The sequence below is a fragment of the Saccopteryx leptura genome, chromosome 1, assembly GCF_036850995.1.
Source record: "Saccopteryx leptura isolate mSacLep1 chromosome 1, mSacLep1_pri_phased_curated, whole genome shotgun sequence".
NCBI classification, from domain to species: Eukaryota; Metazoa; Chordata; class Mammalia; order Chiroptera; family Emballonuridae; genus Saccopteryx; species Saccopteryx leptura.
In genome coordinates, this window is record NC_089503.1 from 287673777 (window position 1) to 287690715 (window position 16939).

Sequence of the window (16939 nt, forward strand, 5' to 3'; positions counted from 1 at the left end):
AGTCATCACCCAAGATGTTTCTACTTCACAAGTGAAACATGAACATCAACTTTAATGCTCACTGACTTTTTTTTGTTTTGTTTTGTTTTCTGCAGTCTGACCATTGTTACATGTTGCCATTTCTTTTATGTCACTCTCATCAAGTGATTTCTCTATTTTCCAAATCTGGATCACCTCTTTTTTATTTTTATTTTTTTGTGATAAAGACAGAGAGACAGAGAGAAGGACAGATAGAGACAGACAGACAGGAAGCATCAATTCTTCGCTGCGGCTCCTTAAGTTTCCTTAGTTGTTCACTGACTGCTTTCTCATAGGTTCCTTGACTGGGGGGGCTGCAGCGGAGTGAGTTACCAGTGACCTTGGACTTCAAGCCAGCAACCATGGGGTCATGTCTATGATCCCACGCTCAAGCCAGCAGCCCCCACTTAAGCTGATGAGCTTGTGCTCAAGCCAGCAAGCTCAGGGTTTCGATACTGGGTCCTCTGTGTCCCAGTCCAATGCTCTATCCACTGCGCCACCGCCTGGTCAGACTAGATCACCTCCTACTCACTAGCTTTCCTCTCTCCTGTACCTATTTGCAATGTTCTCAACAACCAAGGTTCAGAGAGGTGAGAAGCAAAGCCAGAACAACACATGCTAGTTGGTGGCCAAGTCCCAATGAAAACCTAGGTATCAATGCAACCAAGTCCTGCTGCTTTGCATTAACTGCACCCCATTAATTGTTCACTTTCAGGGTTCCCAGTGGTGGTTTTAAATCTGAGGTTAGCTTCCCTTAACACCAAGCCTCTTCCTAGATGTTTCTCCTACTAGTCAATTTATTATCATAAAATATGAATTATTTCAAATGCTTAAAAAAGAAACACTAATCTCAGAAAATTATTAAACATATCTCAGCATTCTGGGGGAGTTTTTGTTGTTGTTAGTATTTCCCTAAAGTGGGGACAACACTTGGTCACATAAGACTTCCTCCAGGATTACAGGACTTTAGGAGAAAGGACGCAGTTAACAGGAAGTAGAGCCAAGAAAATTCTGCCTGTGAGCAGTACTGCATGCAATTCCAGAATTCCAGAAGGGATGGAGTAGAGTACCAGTGTCCTCTTCTAAGTTTCTAAAGATAAAGGCGATATCTTTTAATATTATTGTACAAGGATATGTGGAGATGGAAATTTCATTAATGTTGGGTTCTTTGGAGAATCACATCATTGCTCAAAATCATGAAAACTAATAAGAAGATGGGTAACAGGATGTAATGTATCATTTTATGTAAGAGCCAGGCGAGTTCACCAGAGTCTAACTCTAAGGACTGTGGGGGAACAGACTGAAAGCTTGTATTGCCTCATCAATAAAGCAGATGAAGTGCTAGAAAGAATGGGTTGATATATGGATCATCTATAAAGCACCATTTTTTTATTTGGTTTTTTATTTTTTTATTTTTTTTATTTTTCTGAAGTTGGAAATGGGGAGGCAGTCAGACAGACTCCCACATGTGCCTGACTGGGATCCACCCGGCATGCCCACCAGGGGGTGATGCTCTGCCCATCTGGGGCGTTGCTCTGTTGCAACCAGAGCCATTCTAGCGCCTGAGGCAGAGGCCATAGAGCCATCCTCTGCACCTGGGCCAACTTTGCTCCAATGGAGCCTCGGCTGCGGGAGGGGAAAAGAGAGACAGAGAGGAAGGAGAGGGGCAGGGGTGGAGAAGCAGATGGGCGCTTCTCCTGTGTGCCCTGGCCGGGAATTGAATCCGGGACTCCTGCACACTAGGCCAACGCTCTACCACTGAGCAAACCGGCCAGGGCCAAAGCGTCATTTTTAAGTACAGTGTAGAATAGTGTAACCAGTATAGAATTTGACATCAGTGACGAAGGTTCAAGTTCAACTTCTCTATTGGCCAGCTATCTGATCTGGCACAAAACAGTCAACCATATTTAATGATATAAGTATTAAAGGAATGATATGTGTAATGTGGAGGACTTTAAAATAGATATATAAATGTAGGATGATTTATATAATTGTACATTGTACCAGGTTAATAAACCAGGACCTTCTGTCCATTTCTATATCTCAATCTTTTGCAGGAAGGGATACAGAAAGACAAATTCTTTTTTTTTTTTTTATTTTTTATTCATTTTTAGAGAGGAGAGAGACAGAGGACAGAGAGAGAGAAGAGGGGAGGAGCTGGAAGCATCAACTCCCATATGTGCCTTGACCAGGCAAGCCCAGGGTTTCGAACTGGCAACCTCAGCATTTCCAGGTCGACGCTTTATCCACTGCACCACCACAGGTCAGGCCGACAAATTCTTATAGTAGGAACCACACTCCATTAACAGAAAATCATCACCACTACTTAATGGAGATATGAAAATAATAAAATAAATGAATGCATTTACTAATACAAGATTAACAAAAATAAAATGATTAAATGAATAAAATTCATACTAAAAGGTAACAATCTCAATACACACTAATCAGGAAGACTGATAGTTCGTATACACCCTTTCATCTCAATACACCCACTCTCCTCTCATACAATACAGTTGCCAGAAGTAATATCAGTGGTCATGGAGATTTCTTTTACGGATCTGAACTAGTCAATCCATATTCCAGACCAAAAATAAGTCTTTTTGTGGAAATGTAACAAGTAAAAGCCAACTCCAACATCATTCATTCATTCATTTATTCAGACCCTACTTTATACCAGCTTCTCTTCAAAGAGCTGAGGATTCAACACTTGGAACCAATGCCATCATGAAGCACACAGTCTAACAAAAAAATACAGTAACCAAATAAGCTATGCAGTAGGTCAGTGATTTTTAAAGTACTATAGAAGAAAACAGGCAGGAAAAAGGGCTGCAATTCTAAATAGGGCAGTCAAGGAAGGCTTCACAGAGAAGATATCATTACGCAAAGACCTAAAGGAGATGAGTAAGGCACATAGATATCTGAGATTAGTGGGGCTAAGCTTTCCAGCAAGTCCAGATAAGTAAAAATGTGAGCTCTTACCTTTCAAAAGTGGTTGGAAGGTTGGAATCTCTTGTAATTTGATGACATCAGGATCATTGCTGACGTTCCGTGAGGCCTGGGAGCCTTGAGCTACCACCACAATATCATCCATCTTGGCTCTATGCTTAGCTGGAGAAGGAGTCACTAAAAATAAAGTTTACACTGCTCAGGAGTTGCATGTTACTTAGTCACCTCTGTCTTCCCAAAACTGTTTCACTGTTGTTATTAAAAAGAATAATTTTATACAAAAACAAAAAGCCAACTGGATTTCTCCTGTGGTGGGGGCTCTGGTAAGGGAAATGAATCGTGGAGAATCTCTACTTTCTATAGTAGTTAAAAAAACTGAAACATTACAGGAATATATATGAAGCTTATTTTTTAATTTAAAATATTTTATTATTCAGCTGACCAGGAGGTGACACAGTGGATGGAGCATCGAACTGGGATGCAGAAGACCCAGGTTCGAGACCCCGAGGTCACCAGCTTGAGCGTGGGCTCATCTGGTTTGAGCAAAGCTCACCAGCTTGGACCCAAGGTCGCTGGCTCGAGCAAGGGGTTACTCAGTCTGCTGCAGCCCCACAATCAAGGCACATATGAGAAAGCAATCAATGAACTAAGGTGTCTCAACGAAAAACTAATGATTGATGCTTCTCATCTCTCTCCATTCCTGTCTGTCTGTCCCTATCTATCCTTCTTTCTGACTCTCTCTGTCTCTGTAAAAAAAATAAAAAAATAAAAAATTTTATTTTATTATTCAGCATACAAGAGAACAGGCAGATTATATTTTTAATTTTTACTTCTTTGACCTTCTTGACATCTGTTCCTATTTTACCAATGAAGAAATAAGGTTATAAAATGTGGCCATGACATGCCCAAAGTCAACAGTACTAGAAACAGAGTTAGGAAAGGAATTGGAGTCCTGGCCAGTTGGCTTTGTGGTAGACTGTGGGCCCAGTGTGTGGAAGTCTGGGTTCGATTCCCAGTCAGGGCACATAGGAAAAATGATCATCTACTTCTCCACCTTTCCCCTTTATTTCCCTCCATGTCCCCCCACAGCCATGGCTGGAATGGTTCGAGCAAGTTGGCCCTGAGCACTGAAGATGGCACCATGGCCTCACCACAGTTGCTAAAATAGCTTAGTTGCTGATCAGTGGAGCAGTGGTCCAGAGGGGCAGAGTATCACCTGGTAGGGGGCTTGCTTAGGGGGCTTGCCCAGTGGATCCTGGTTGGGGCCATGTGGGAGTCTGTCTCTGCCTCCCTGCCTCTCTCTCTCTCTCTCTCTCTCTCTCTCTCTCTCTCACACACACACACACACACACACACATACACACACACACACATATATAAAAGGAATTGGGCCCCAGGTGGGTAGCTCAGTTGGTTTAGAATTGGCGGTCTACAGGTTGGTGGTATACACGATCCATCCCTTTGATGCTGCGGTTGCAAAGCTGTCTAGCCATTCATCACAGCAAACCATGTTTAACAGGTCCTACTCATGGAAAACAAAACAAAACAAAAAACCCCTGATACACAACCCTAGATAATAGGCATATTCCTGAGGCACCAGCACCAGCCACCTCACCCTTAAAGTTAGTCCAAAAAGGTAAAAAATAATCAGTCCCTTCTAGGTTCCTTCTAGGCTGAGGCAAAAGCCAAAAACTTGGAGGATTCCAAGAGAGAGGAGTCAATTTCAGGTCTCTTAGGAAAATGTAATCTATTGGGGGAAAGTGATTTAGACTATCAAGGACTCGACCTAGTCCAAGACATCCTTCTCTCTCCAAATATCTTCCTCATTGGGGCCAGAATAAACCTTTAAAATATTTTACACTCTATAAGATAGTATTTGCAAGCTCATCAGTGTAAAGTTCTCTAAAATTAATCCAGGGATACCACAGAACTGCCCTGCCTCCTAGAGGCTAGAGTCTCCTATGGCATGGCATTAACTCTACCAGAATCTTTGTTTTTACTGTTCTTTAAGAAAAGTCTCTTACCCTCTTGGTAATTTACTCAACGCACCCAAGGGTTAAAAGATTGTACACCTGGCACACATCCCTTCTGAAAAGGCATTTAAGACCCGTTTTTAAGAAGGAGCCTGTTCTTAGAAGTCCTGTCTATGATCCGTCTGTCAGTCAGGTGTACTAAAGTCAATAATTAATTAGGTCATCTTTTAAGTAAGCCATAGCCAAGAGAAAAGGCTGTTTTGAGAAATAATGGGTCTGGGAGCCCACGCTGGATTCGCTTGCAGTCACAAGTACTCACTTCTATCAGGGGGTTCAAGGCTAGGACAGATGGTAAACTTTTTTTTTTTTTTTCTCCCAAGATAGAAGAGCATGGTGAGAGCTTTCTGTGAGCTCCTGTCCGCGGGTCCCAGACCCCACTAGGCTGGGAGGCAGCATGCTCCGCAAGTCGACATGACTGGCTGGAGGAGGTGGAATTTAGGGCACCGACCTGAGGAGTTCAGATCGTTGGGTCGGCTTTCGGCCTCGGAGCTCTGCTCGCTGCCCATGGTGCCGGCAGCGATGGCAGCGGAGAAACGGCGGGACGGGCGGTCACCGCTCCGGCGGCGGGACGACAGGGCAGGGACGGGGACCGAGACCGGGATGCTACAACGAGTCTGCAGCGGGCCAGCTGCGTGCGGATGGTGCTCCCAGCCCACGTGGGTGGGGGGCAGTGGGGAATGGGGAGCCCCTCCTTGGGGAACGGACGCGCAATGCAGGACGATCCGGCGCGCGCTGCTCGTTCGCCTTCTTTAGGGGAACCCCAAGAAGATGGGGGGCGTGGAACACCCGGCTTCAGCCGCGCCTGCCACCGGCGGGCGGTGCCGCATTCACTCACTCGCTCTTGCGCCGCAGGCCTGCTCCTTCCGGAACGTGGATTGGTGGCGCGGGCTGCGCGTGGCCGTCAGTTCCGGGTTAGAGGGCCACCGCCCCCTGCTCCAGTCTGGGCGGAGAGCCTCGCACAGGAAACTAGGGCGACGCCCCCTTAAAGGGCCCAACCGCCTGTAAAAAAGCAAACCCGCCCCAAAGGGTAAGTAAGCTCTTTGCTAGTGTACTGCTGCGTCACCTTTAAGCGTCACCCACATATTAGGCATTTTATTTCTATCATTAGAACTTTACAAAATAGGTGGTTTTTAAACTTTGTTTTACAGATAAGGAGAGGTGCTAGGTAGATTTAGGATCCTAATCCACAATTGTGTGGAAGGAAGGCTCCTGTTTCAGGTCGGAAAGCTGGGGGTGTGGCAGTAGACGAGCATACAAAAAATAATATATGGTGAAAGGAGATGGAAATGAGACAAAAATGGTGTGTGTATATCTTCAAAGGAAAGTGGATGTCGCTACAGTCTAGGCACTTTCTGGGAATTTGAACAATTACCGTATCAGCAGGCTGGCATGAAAGGAGTACAGGTAATGCAAAAACGGAAACTGCCAGTTTGGGCAGGTCAAGGACGTAGATCTAGCAATGCAATGACAACAAGGAGTTGGAAGACTGGGATTCTCAGAAGTTTGCAAGCCATTTTATGTTGTTTGCTTCAAGAAATTTCAAGCAAATGATATGAGGTTTTTTATACAGGCTGAGGTAATAAGATTGGGTTTACAGTTGTATTACACGAAACACAAAGTTTATTCCTGTATTATTATTTATTAATTATTGTATTATATTCCACATGAACAACTGTAAATCTACTTTTGCCCACCCTGTACGTAAATATAACCTCCGAAGGAGTGCCAAATTCATTAAATGATTAAGTCCCTTCTATATCACAGATATTTACCCTATTTATCTCATTTAATTTTCACAACAATTCTGAGGCCCATAAACAGGAAACTTTCTCATGGTCACTGGGCAGAATTAGTATTTAGTACTGTCTGATTTCAAACCTCAGACTCTTCCCTCTACTCAGCATTACAATACATGAGAAAAGTACAAATGAATGCAAGTTCGTTATTCTGTGACAGTATCAAGATAGAACTCAAAACTGCCTGAGAGATCAGAGTAAGCTCCTAGGAAGTGGTGTTTTGCTAAGGTTGAGGTTTATACAAATCCCCAGTCTGATCGGACCAGGAGAAGCCCACTAAGCAATGTGGCCTTGCTCTCCTGGAGTGCCTTCTCTTCCCAACCATTTCTGCCCTCGTTTGGGGCAGGTGAGACAAGAGGTAAAAGAGGGAGCATAATTTATAATTTGGCTCTTATATTCCCTCTTCCACATCAAAGTATATTTAGCCTGCATTCCATATCCTACTCCATGTTGATGTGATGTTTTTCATGCTTCTCTTTTCATTCTAAAAGGGATATTCTGTCCATCAACTGATGAATGGGTTAATAATAGTACATCATCCTGTTCTCTACTGATCTGCAAGATCTCTGGCTGAGACATTGACTGATATATATAGATGGTCTAATTACGGTTCCCTTGTATGAGAAAAATTTTTTCTTGCTCCTTTTCTCTCTTTGTCTTTGATTTTAGACAACTTTATTATAATTTGTCTTGGAGAAAAAATTTTTTGCATTGAAATTTTGGGGTGACATATTAGCTTCATAAACTTGGAAATCCAAATCTCTTCCCAGATCTCTCCTCAGCCATTATTTTTTTTTAAACTTAGCATTAGCAACACCATTTTAAATTTATTTATTTATTTATTCATTTTAGAGAGGAGAGGGAGAGACAGAGAGAGAGAGAGGGGAGAGAAGAAGCTGGAAGCATCAACTCCCATATGTGCCTTGACCGGGCAAGCCCAGGGTTTCGAACCGGCAATCTCAGCTTTCCAGGTCGACGCTTTATCCACTGCGCCACCACAGGTCAGGCTCCTCAGCCATTATTATCATTATTTTTTTCTGAAGCTGGAAACGGGGGTCGGGATCCACCCGGCATGCCCACCAGGGGGCGATGCTCTGCCCATCTGGGGCATCGCTCTGTTGCTACCAGAGCCACTGTAGCCCTGGGGCAGAGGCCATGGAGCCATCCCCAGCGCTCAGGCCATCTTTGCTCCAATGGAGCCTCGGCTGCGGGTGGGGAAGAGAGAGACAGAGAGGAAGGAGAGGGGGAGGAGTGGAGAAGCAGATGGGTACTTCTCCTGTGTGCCCTGGCCGGGAATCGAACCCGGGACTTCCGCATGCCAGGCCGACGCTCTACCACTGAGCCAACCGGCCAGGGCCTCAGCCATTATTTTTTTAAGTTAACTTTCTACCCAATCTCCCTCTTATCCTTCTGGAACTCTAATGGTGAATACTTTATTTCTCTTAACAGTGTCCCATATGTCACATAGGCTTTCTTTATTCCTTCTCACTCTTTTTTCTCTTTACTCCTCTAATTGGGTAATTTCAATTGATCTGTCTTGTAGCTCACTGATTATTTTTTTCTGCTTAGTCAAGTCTACTGTTGAAGCCCCTCTGTTGAATTCTTATGCTTTATATGTATATCTCTATTGAGCTTCTTTTCATCTTGTTCTTGTATTGTTTTACTAATACTGTTAAATTATTTATCGGTATTTAATTGTAGCTTTATGAGCATCTTTAAAAATATATTTTTGAGAGAAACAGAGACAGGAATGGAGAGAGAAAGAAGGGAAGAGAGAAAAGAGGGGGAGAGAGAGTGAGAACCATCAACTCTTAGTTGCTTCACTTAAGTTGTGCATCAGTTGCTTCTCCTACATGCCTTGACTGGGGACTGGAGCTTGAGCTCAAGCCGAGACAGTGACCCCTTGCTCAAGCCAGCAATCTTTGGGCTCAAGTCAGCGACCTTGGGCCTTCAAGCCAGTGACCTTTGAGCTCAAGCTCATGACCTTTGGAATCATGTCAATGATCCTGTGCTCAAGCCAGTGACTGTGCATTCAAGCCAGTGAGCCTGTGCTCAAGCTAATAAGCATGCATGCAAGCCATTCCAGGTTGATGCTATATCCACTGCATCACCACCAGTCAGGCTCTCTGAGCATCTCGAGAACGTTTATTTTCAATTATTTGTCAGGTAATTCCTATAGCTTCATTTCTTTGGAAATGGAATGAAGTTGACTGCATTCCTTTGGTGGAGGTATATTTCCCTGACTCTTCATTATCCCTGTAGCCTGTGGAAGTGTCTGCACGTTTGAAGATACAGTCACCTCCTCCAGACTTTACAGGTTGACTTCAGTAAGGGAAAATCTTCACCTGTAGGTGGAGGCATGCTAGAACATGCTGTGTTCCCAGTGGTACAGGGCACCAAGTGCAGGAACATGTGATAGCAAGGGCCTAGGGAAGCATGACATCTTTTTGGCTCAGGCCACAGGAGTCTACAGAATCAACAACTCTGTGAGCCTTGACAAGCACTGCAAGGGTGTTTTCAGTGGTTGGAAGGGCTGTTGGAGTCTTTAGTGCCACCTCCAGTTTCAGTGGCTAGGGACCAGGGCAGGCAGCAGTAATGGCCAAAGCAAATGTTATTCATAGAGTAGGCTGCAGAAGGCCGGCTATAGGTGCCTATGTAGAGGGACGGGGTGGTTGCAGACACACAGTGGTGAAGGAGGCCAGGAAAAGCAGCAGAGGCTAGTGCCAACTACATGCCCACTGGCAGTTTCAGGGTCTCTAGCTGTTGCTGTGCATTACCATAGCTGCTGAGTCTTGCCTAGGGCAAAGTGGAGGTCAGTGACAGGGGTCTCTCCAGAGCTATGCAGTTGCACACTTGGAGAGGCTAGATGCAGGTGAGTACAGTGGTACAGGCCAATGACTGACTATAAAGCCAGATCCAGGCCTACAAGCAGCTGTGGGGGAAGGAAGAATTCTGTCTTTGGCTGCACAATCTCCCCCAGGTGTATGCACCACAGTGGAGGTTGCTGAGGGTGTCAGGCCTGCAGTATGCGAGGGCACTGCTGGAGAGGCTAACCTCAACTTTGTGCACAGTAGTGGAGGTCAATTGCAGGGGTCTAGGCTGGCACCTTACACTCATGTAGCCAAAGAAGCCTGCACTCACTGCCAATGTGGTTCTGTGTGTTGAAGCGGGAAGAAAACAGAGAAGGAATCAGGCAACATTCATCAGCAAACAGGAATACCGTGGAGTGAAAGCTGGTAAAATCTGCAGGGTATTTATGGTACCTGTGCTAGCCATGGATTTCTTCAGGGTGCAAGTTGCTGGGCTTGTCTACAGAGCTTGTCCACAGAGCTGGTCACCAGGCACCTCAATCATTTCTGCTACATGGCTACTACTGTAGCCCCTGATTTTCTTCCTTATTCCTAGCCATGTCTACATGTCTCAGTTTCGCCAGTCTGGGTGAGGTGGAACCAAAGCAAGACCTGTGCACGGTGCCCCAAAAGGCTTGTCCCTCACCCCACTCTTTCTTTCCCAGTGAGGAGAATTCTCTCTAGCTGGAGCGTTCCCTCTTGACACTAAGCAATACTGGCTTGGGGAGTTGTACGATGCAGACAAAATGGAACTATCTTCCTTCTCTCCTTGTGCTATTATTCTCAGGGGTTTCTGTCCCATGTATTGCTTAATTTCTTAAGTGAATTCCAGAGCTCTCCCAGAACTGTTTTAGTTCATAAATATTTTTCTAATTGTTGATCTTTGTAGGGGGACAGAGGCTTTAAACCCCTATGCCACTGTTGAGTTTTTGTTTTTAATAAGTGGATAAATAAAATGTGGTATGCCCATATAATCAAGTATTATCTGGCTCGCCCCCAAAAGAAATCAGGTACTAATACATGCTGCAACACGGATAAACCTTGAAAACATGTAATGTGAAAATAACTATCACAAAAGACTTCCTATCATGGATTTCATTTATATGAAATGGCCAGAAGAGGCACTATAGAGACAGAAATAGATTAGTGGTTACCTAAGACTGAAGAGGAAGAGAGTGGAAGAGAAATGGGGAGTGACTATAAATGGGTGTAGGCTGATGAAAATGTACTAAAATTTTTTGTGATGTTTACACAACCTTGAATATATTAAAAGCCACTGAGTTGTACACTTTAAGTAGGTGAATTGTATGGTATTGTGAATTATATCTCAATTAAGCTCTTATTCAGAGAAAGGATCTTGGAGGATAAAATGCCTTCATTTCTTGACTCAACATTTCCTGGGAACCTGTAATGTGCCAGGTACTTGCTAGAGGCTAGGGATAAAAGTGCCAAGACCCAGTCCCTTTCCTTAGGAAGCTTAGTCTGGTGGCAAGAAAATTACATGGCCATTCCTAATACAAGGGTTCTGCTGGTGGGGGTGGGGGGTTAGAGGTAGGATGCATTTGGGGTTGATGTCTCTCAGCACCTTAAAATTGTTTCCACACGAACAACAACCTATGTGGCTTATACAATGTGATAACTAATAATTAAACGGCCCTTTTGAGTTATAAAGCACCTTCATATATATTAATCCTATATGACCTGCTTATAAGGTAGATAAATCTTTTCTAATTTTACATAAAGGTTTAGGGGTTTATTCTTTTTTCTTTTTATTCAGTGAGAGGAAGGGAGGCAGAAAGACAGACTCCCGCATGCACCCGGACCGAGATTCACCCAGTAAGGCTACTTGAGGGTGATGCTCTGCCCATCTGGGGCGTTGCTCTGTTGCTCAGCAAACGAGCTCTTCTTAGCGCTGAGGTGGAGGCCATGGAACCATCCTCAGTGCCTAGGGCTAACTCGCTCTAATTGAGCTATGGCTATAGGAGGGAAGAAAGAAAGAGAGAGAGAGAGAAGCGAGAGGGGGAAGAGTATAAAGGCAGATGGGTGATTCTCCTGTGTGCCCTGACTGGGAATTTAACCCAGGACATCCACACACCTGGCAGATGCTCTACCACTAAGCCAAGCAGCCAGGGCCAGGGGTTTATTCTTGATCACAGAACTAATAAGTGATCAAACCAGGAGTCAAGTATTCTGAAACTCATTATGACTCTAATTCACTCCAGACTAGCTCCTCCTTCTATGTCTTTATATTGCCCGACAATCCGTCCATCCAATCCCTGAGCCAGAAATCTGCTTACACATAGCTGCACAAGTCTAAAGAGCCTCGTACATTATTTTCTCTTCTCTCTCTATGCCCTATTCAGGGTTTCCTCATTTCTTCCATTTCTTGGAAAACAAAAGGATTCTGGCCTTACCTCCTTCTGTTGTAAAGTACCCGTACCTCAATTCCACGGGTTTACAAAGAGACACCAAGTCCAGATAAATTTTGAAGAGTTTTATTAAAGGAGGAGATTTATTAAATATGCCAGCCGCATATGGCTGACACGGGGCAGCAGACCCAAATCATGCAGTCCCAAAAATAGTTCAGAGGCTATTTATATACCCTTGATCACATAGAGGCGGGGGAGAGCATGACATCATGGCACAAGCTGACAACATTTGTTTAGGGGATACACAGAAACATTAAGACTTTCAAGATAACACAATCAAAGATGTTTACAAATCTTTTAGGGTTCATCTTCCCTCACTAACCTAGAGGTATTTTACTCTCAAGACTCCAGGAAGGGGGAGGAACTACAATCAATGTAAGGGGGTATGTAAATTCTGCCTCTTATTGAAAGAGAAGAAGTTTCTCCATTAACCTTTATTTTAGATTTAAAACTAAATGACCCATTGTTCTTGCAAGCTAGAACCTTCTACATTCTTCTCCCTCCTCTCCCGAAGGAAGGATGGGACAGGAAAGCCTCACCTTTCCTCCCAGAGTATCAATATTAATTTTTCAGCTTTTTGGTACCTTACAACACTTCAATCCATCCTACATACAGCTTACAGAGAGCATTTTATAGAATATTAATTTGGTCTCTGGACCTGTCATTGGCCTACTAAAAACCTTCAATAACTCCTTATGTCTTCAGGGTAAACTTTAAAATTTAGCATATGGGAATCTTCATGCTCTGCTCCAGTCCCATTTGGCTGTGTACACTGGCCACCTTTGTGCCAGTCAGGATGAAATTCCCTGAATCCTAAATAGTCTGTCTGGAGTATTCAGCCTTCATCTCTCCATCTAGCTAACATAACTTTATCCTTCAAGATTTAACTTGTTGAAAATTTATATCTACACTAAACCTGCACACAGATGTTTATAGCAGCTTTATTTGTAATTGCCAAAACTTGGCAGCAAACAGAATGACCTTCAGTAGGTAAATGGATAAACAAACTCTAATACATCCAGATAATGGACTATTGTTGGGCAGATAAAATATATTATGCTCACTTTATTAAAGATGGCACTGCCCACGTGGAAGCCTGTCCCCCAGGTGATTGCTTGGGATGGGCGTAATTGTATTAATGTGTGTTGGGGGCATGCTGTGGGCAGACAGGATTCTTATAGCCTGAAGCTTGATTTTGGGACTAAGCCTTTCCCACCCTTTTTGCTGTAGCGTGGTGCACTCTTAAGAGGAATCTCATTATGCCTCAGATAAGTGACTTTGTATCAGAGACTTCCTTGTTTGTATATTGGATTAAAGGTGTTTTTTTGTTGTTGTTTTTGTGTTGTTTTTTTTAAAGGGACAGAGAGAGAGTCAGAGAGAGGGATAGACAGACAGGAATGGAGAGAGATGAGAAGCATCAATCATCAGTTTTTCGTTGCAACACCTTAGTTGTTCATTGATTGCTTTCTCACATGTGCCCTGACCAGGGGCCTTCAGCAGACCGAGTAACTCCTTGCTGGAGCCAGAGACTTTGGATCCAAGGTGGTGAGCCTTTTTTTGCTCAAGCCAGATGAGCCCGCGCTCAAGCTGGCAACCTCGGGGTCTCAAACCTGGGTCCTTCCGCATCCCAGTCCGACATTCTATCCACTGCGCCACCACCTGGTCAGGCGGATTAAAGATTTTGATTTCTATACTATAAAATAGGGGAAGACTGGGAGCTTGCTCTCTTGGATCCTGAGATTAGCATTAGAGAGGAGAGCAGAGAGAGGCCACGTGGAGGAGGCCAGGAGAAGCAGCCAAGATGGTGAAGTGCTGAGGGAGAAGCCAGTTTGTTCAGAGTTGTGCAGGGAGAAGGAAGGAGATGGGGAAAAGAGGTGAATAAGTCTGGTGAGCTAGAAACCTTTGATTCTAGGAAACTTGGATAAGTCAGTGGCTTTGTGAGCACTGAATGAGTGGGTTTTGGAGCCCAGTGTGTGTTTTTACTTGCCCGCCGGGTGCTAGCCAGGATTAAAGCTAATGGCCCACCAGTTCTTGGCTCCGTTGTTTCATTACCATCTGTCTGAATTCAATGCAAACCTGCATGGGCCAGGTGGCTATGATGGTGCCGTGGCTACTGGCCATACAACTATATTATCCAGTGATAAAAAGAAATTAGCTATCTAACCATAAAAAGACACTGAAGAACCTTAATTGCATATTATTAAGTGAAAGAAGCCAATATGAAAAGACTAGATACAGTGTTATTCCATCCATATGGCATTCTGGAAAAGGCAAAACTATGGAGACAATAAAATGATCAATGATTGCCAGGGTTTGGGGTAAGGCATGGAGGGGTGAATAGGCTGAAACTGAAGATTTTTAGAGCAGTGAAAATACTCTGCATGATACCGTAATGGTGGATACATGGACACATTTGTTCAAACCCATAGAATGTATAACACCAAGTGAACATAAGGTAAAATATGGACTTTACATTTGTACAATTCTTACAAATGTACCTCTCTGGTATTAATAATGGGGAGGCTATGCATGTGTGGGGGTAGGTGGTGTATGGGAAATTGCTGTACCTTTCCTTCAATTTTTCTGTGAATCTAAAAATGTTGTCTTTTTTGTTTTTTAAGATTTTATTTTATTTATCTTAGAGGGAAGATAGAGAGAGAGAAAAAGGCAGGGGAAGAAGCAGGAAGCATCAACTCATAGTAGTAGCTTCTTTTATGTGCCTTGACTGGGCAAGCCCAGGTTTTACCAACTGGCAACCTTAGCATTCTAGGTTGAGACTTTATCCACTGTGCCACCACAGGCCAGCCTATTGTCTTTTTCAAAAAATGGTTGTGCCTGACCAGGCGGTGGCGCAGTGGATAGAGCCTCGGACTGGGATGCGGAGGACCCAGATTCGAGACCCCGAGGTCACCAGCTTGAGTGTGGGCTCATCTGGTTTGAGCAAAGTTCACCAGCTTGCACCTAAGGTCGCTGGCTTGAGCAAGGGGTTACTTGGTCTGCTGTAGCCCCATAGTCAAGGCACATATGAGAAAGCAATCAATGAACAACTAAGGTGTCACAATGAAAAACTGATGATTGATGCTTCTCATCTCTCTCCGTTCCTGTCTGTCCCTACCTATCCCTCTCTCTGATTCTCTGTCTCTGTAAAAAAAAATATATATTTTTGTATTTTTCTGAAGTTGGAAACTGGGAGGCAGTCAGACAGACTCCTGCATGTGCCTGCCCGGGATCCACCCGGCATGCCCACCAGGGGGCGATGCTCTGCCCATCTGGGGCTTCGCTCTGCCCCAACCAAAGCCATTCTAGCACCTGAGGTAGAGGCCATAGAGCCACCCCCAGCGCCCAGGCCAACTTTGCTCCAATGGAGCCTCGGCTGCAGGAGGGGAAGAGAGAGACAGAGAGGAAGGAGGGGGGAAGGGGTGGAGAAGCAGATGGGCGCTTCTCCTGTGTGCCCTGGCCGGGAATCGAACCCGGGACTCCCGCACGCCAGGCCGACGCTCTACCACTGAGCCAACTGGCCGGGGCCTCTGTTTTAAAAAAATAAAATAAAAATGGTTGAGAGCCACCACATTGGAAAGATGGCGGAGGAAGAGCAAAGAAAAAAGATCCCTTTGGTTCCAGAAAATCTCCTCAAAAGGAGGAAGGCTTACTTATTAGGCCCTCAAAGCCACCCAAGCAAAGCAGGCACTTTTGGACAAGAAGGAGCGGAAGAAAGGAAAGGACCTTAGGTTTAAGCGACTGGAGTGGTTCCTACACGATGCTTGGCGGCAACAGCGTGATAAGGTGCGCCTCAGAAGACTAGAAGTGAAACCTCATAGTTTGGAAGTGCCAGATAAACATCCCTTGGCCTTTGTTGTACGCATCCGAAGGGTTAATGGAGTTCAGTGGTACAGAGGACCATTGCAGGGCTTTGCCTGAAGAAGATTTTCAGTGGTGTCTTTTTCAGAGTCACCCCCCAAACCATAAAAACGCTGCGTACAGTGGAACCTTATGTGACCTGGGGATTTCCGAATCTGAAGTCTCTCCAGGAACTCATCTTGAAACGTGGACAGGCCAAGGTCAAGAGGAAAGTCATCCCTTTGACTGATAATGCAGCGATTGAGGAGCACCTGGGGAAGTTTGGTGTCATTTGCTTGGAAGACCTCATCATGAAATTGCCTTCCCGGGGAAGAATTTCCAGGCGACCTCGGAGTTCCTGTGCCCTTTCCATCTCTCAGTGGCCCGTCCCGCTACCAAGAACAGAGGAGGCTTCCTCAAGGAGGTGGGCTCACCTGGCTACCGGGGCGAGCGCATCAACCAGCTCATCCAGCAGCTGAACTAGACCCAGAGTACCTGAAAGCACAGTGTATTGGAAGCTTGAGTTTCTGTTTTTTGAAATTCGTATCTTCAAAAAAGATTCTTTTGTGCTGTACTTTCAGAAACTAGAGGGGAGGGTCAGGGAGAAGATGGTTTTCCTGGCAGTCACCTCTTCTCACAGCCCAGCTCCAGAGGAAAAGTTGAGTGTGTTTCCCACTTTGGCCACTGCTGCCACCTCTGAAATCGGCAAGGACTCATGGCACGGAGAAGGGTCCTGCTTCGTCACAGCTTCTATCCAGAGTTGAATGTTACTGAATAGATACCCAAGAATGAACACAGGATGGCAGTAAACCAAGCCCAGAGGCACACTTGATCCTGGGGGTTCCTTGGGCCTTCTTTTGGAAAGAACTTGAAATACACTTGGAAGAGCACAAAAGCAAAAAAAAAAAAAAAAAAAGGTTGAGCTTATGCCCCTCCTCCCAGAAGTCTGCACTAGATGCCCCTCATCTGAGCTTCCTTAGTTGGTATCTTCTCTCATAACATTTATTCTTTACACAACCACTGATTTA

General features: G+C 44.7%; 1 protein-coding gene, 1 non-coding gene and 1 pseudogene across 3 annotated transcripts in view; 1 reads left to right on the forward strand and 2 right to left on the reverse strand.

The window, feature by feature from the left end:
- The window catches only part of BORCS5 (BLOC-1 related complex subunit 5), a 90608-nt gene extending 84743 nt beyond the window's left edge, over positions 1-5865 (reverse strand). Inside the window, exons 1-2 of one of the 2 annotated variants that reach the window (XM_066361155.1) lie at positions 5836-5865; positions 3001-3144 (exon numbers count right to left, since the gene is read on the reverse strand). In XM_066361155.1, coding sequence (XP_066217252.1) covers positions 3001-3144; position 5836 — 145 coding nt within the window. In that variant the 5' untranslated portion in view covers positions 5837-5865. The other variant, XM_066361154.1, reaches the window with a different exon arrangement.
- Positions 5866-8077: 2212 nt separating this feature from the next.
- On the reverse strand, positions 8078-8153 carry TRNAA-GGC (transfer RNA alanine (anticodon GGC)). The gene has a single exon. It is a non-coding gene; the product is annotated as a tRNA-Ala (tRNA).
- A 7492-nt stretch (positions 8154-15645) lies between these two features.
- Positions 15646-16502, forward strand: LOC136389349 (large ribosomal subunit protein uL30-like; annotated as a pseudogene).
- The last annotated feature ends 437 nt before the right edge of the window (positions 16503-16939 follow it).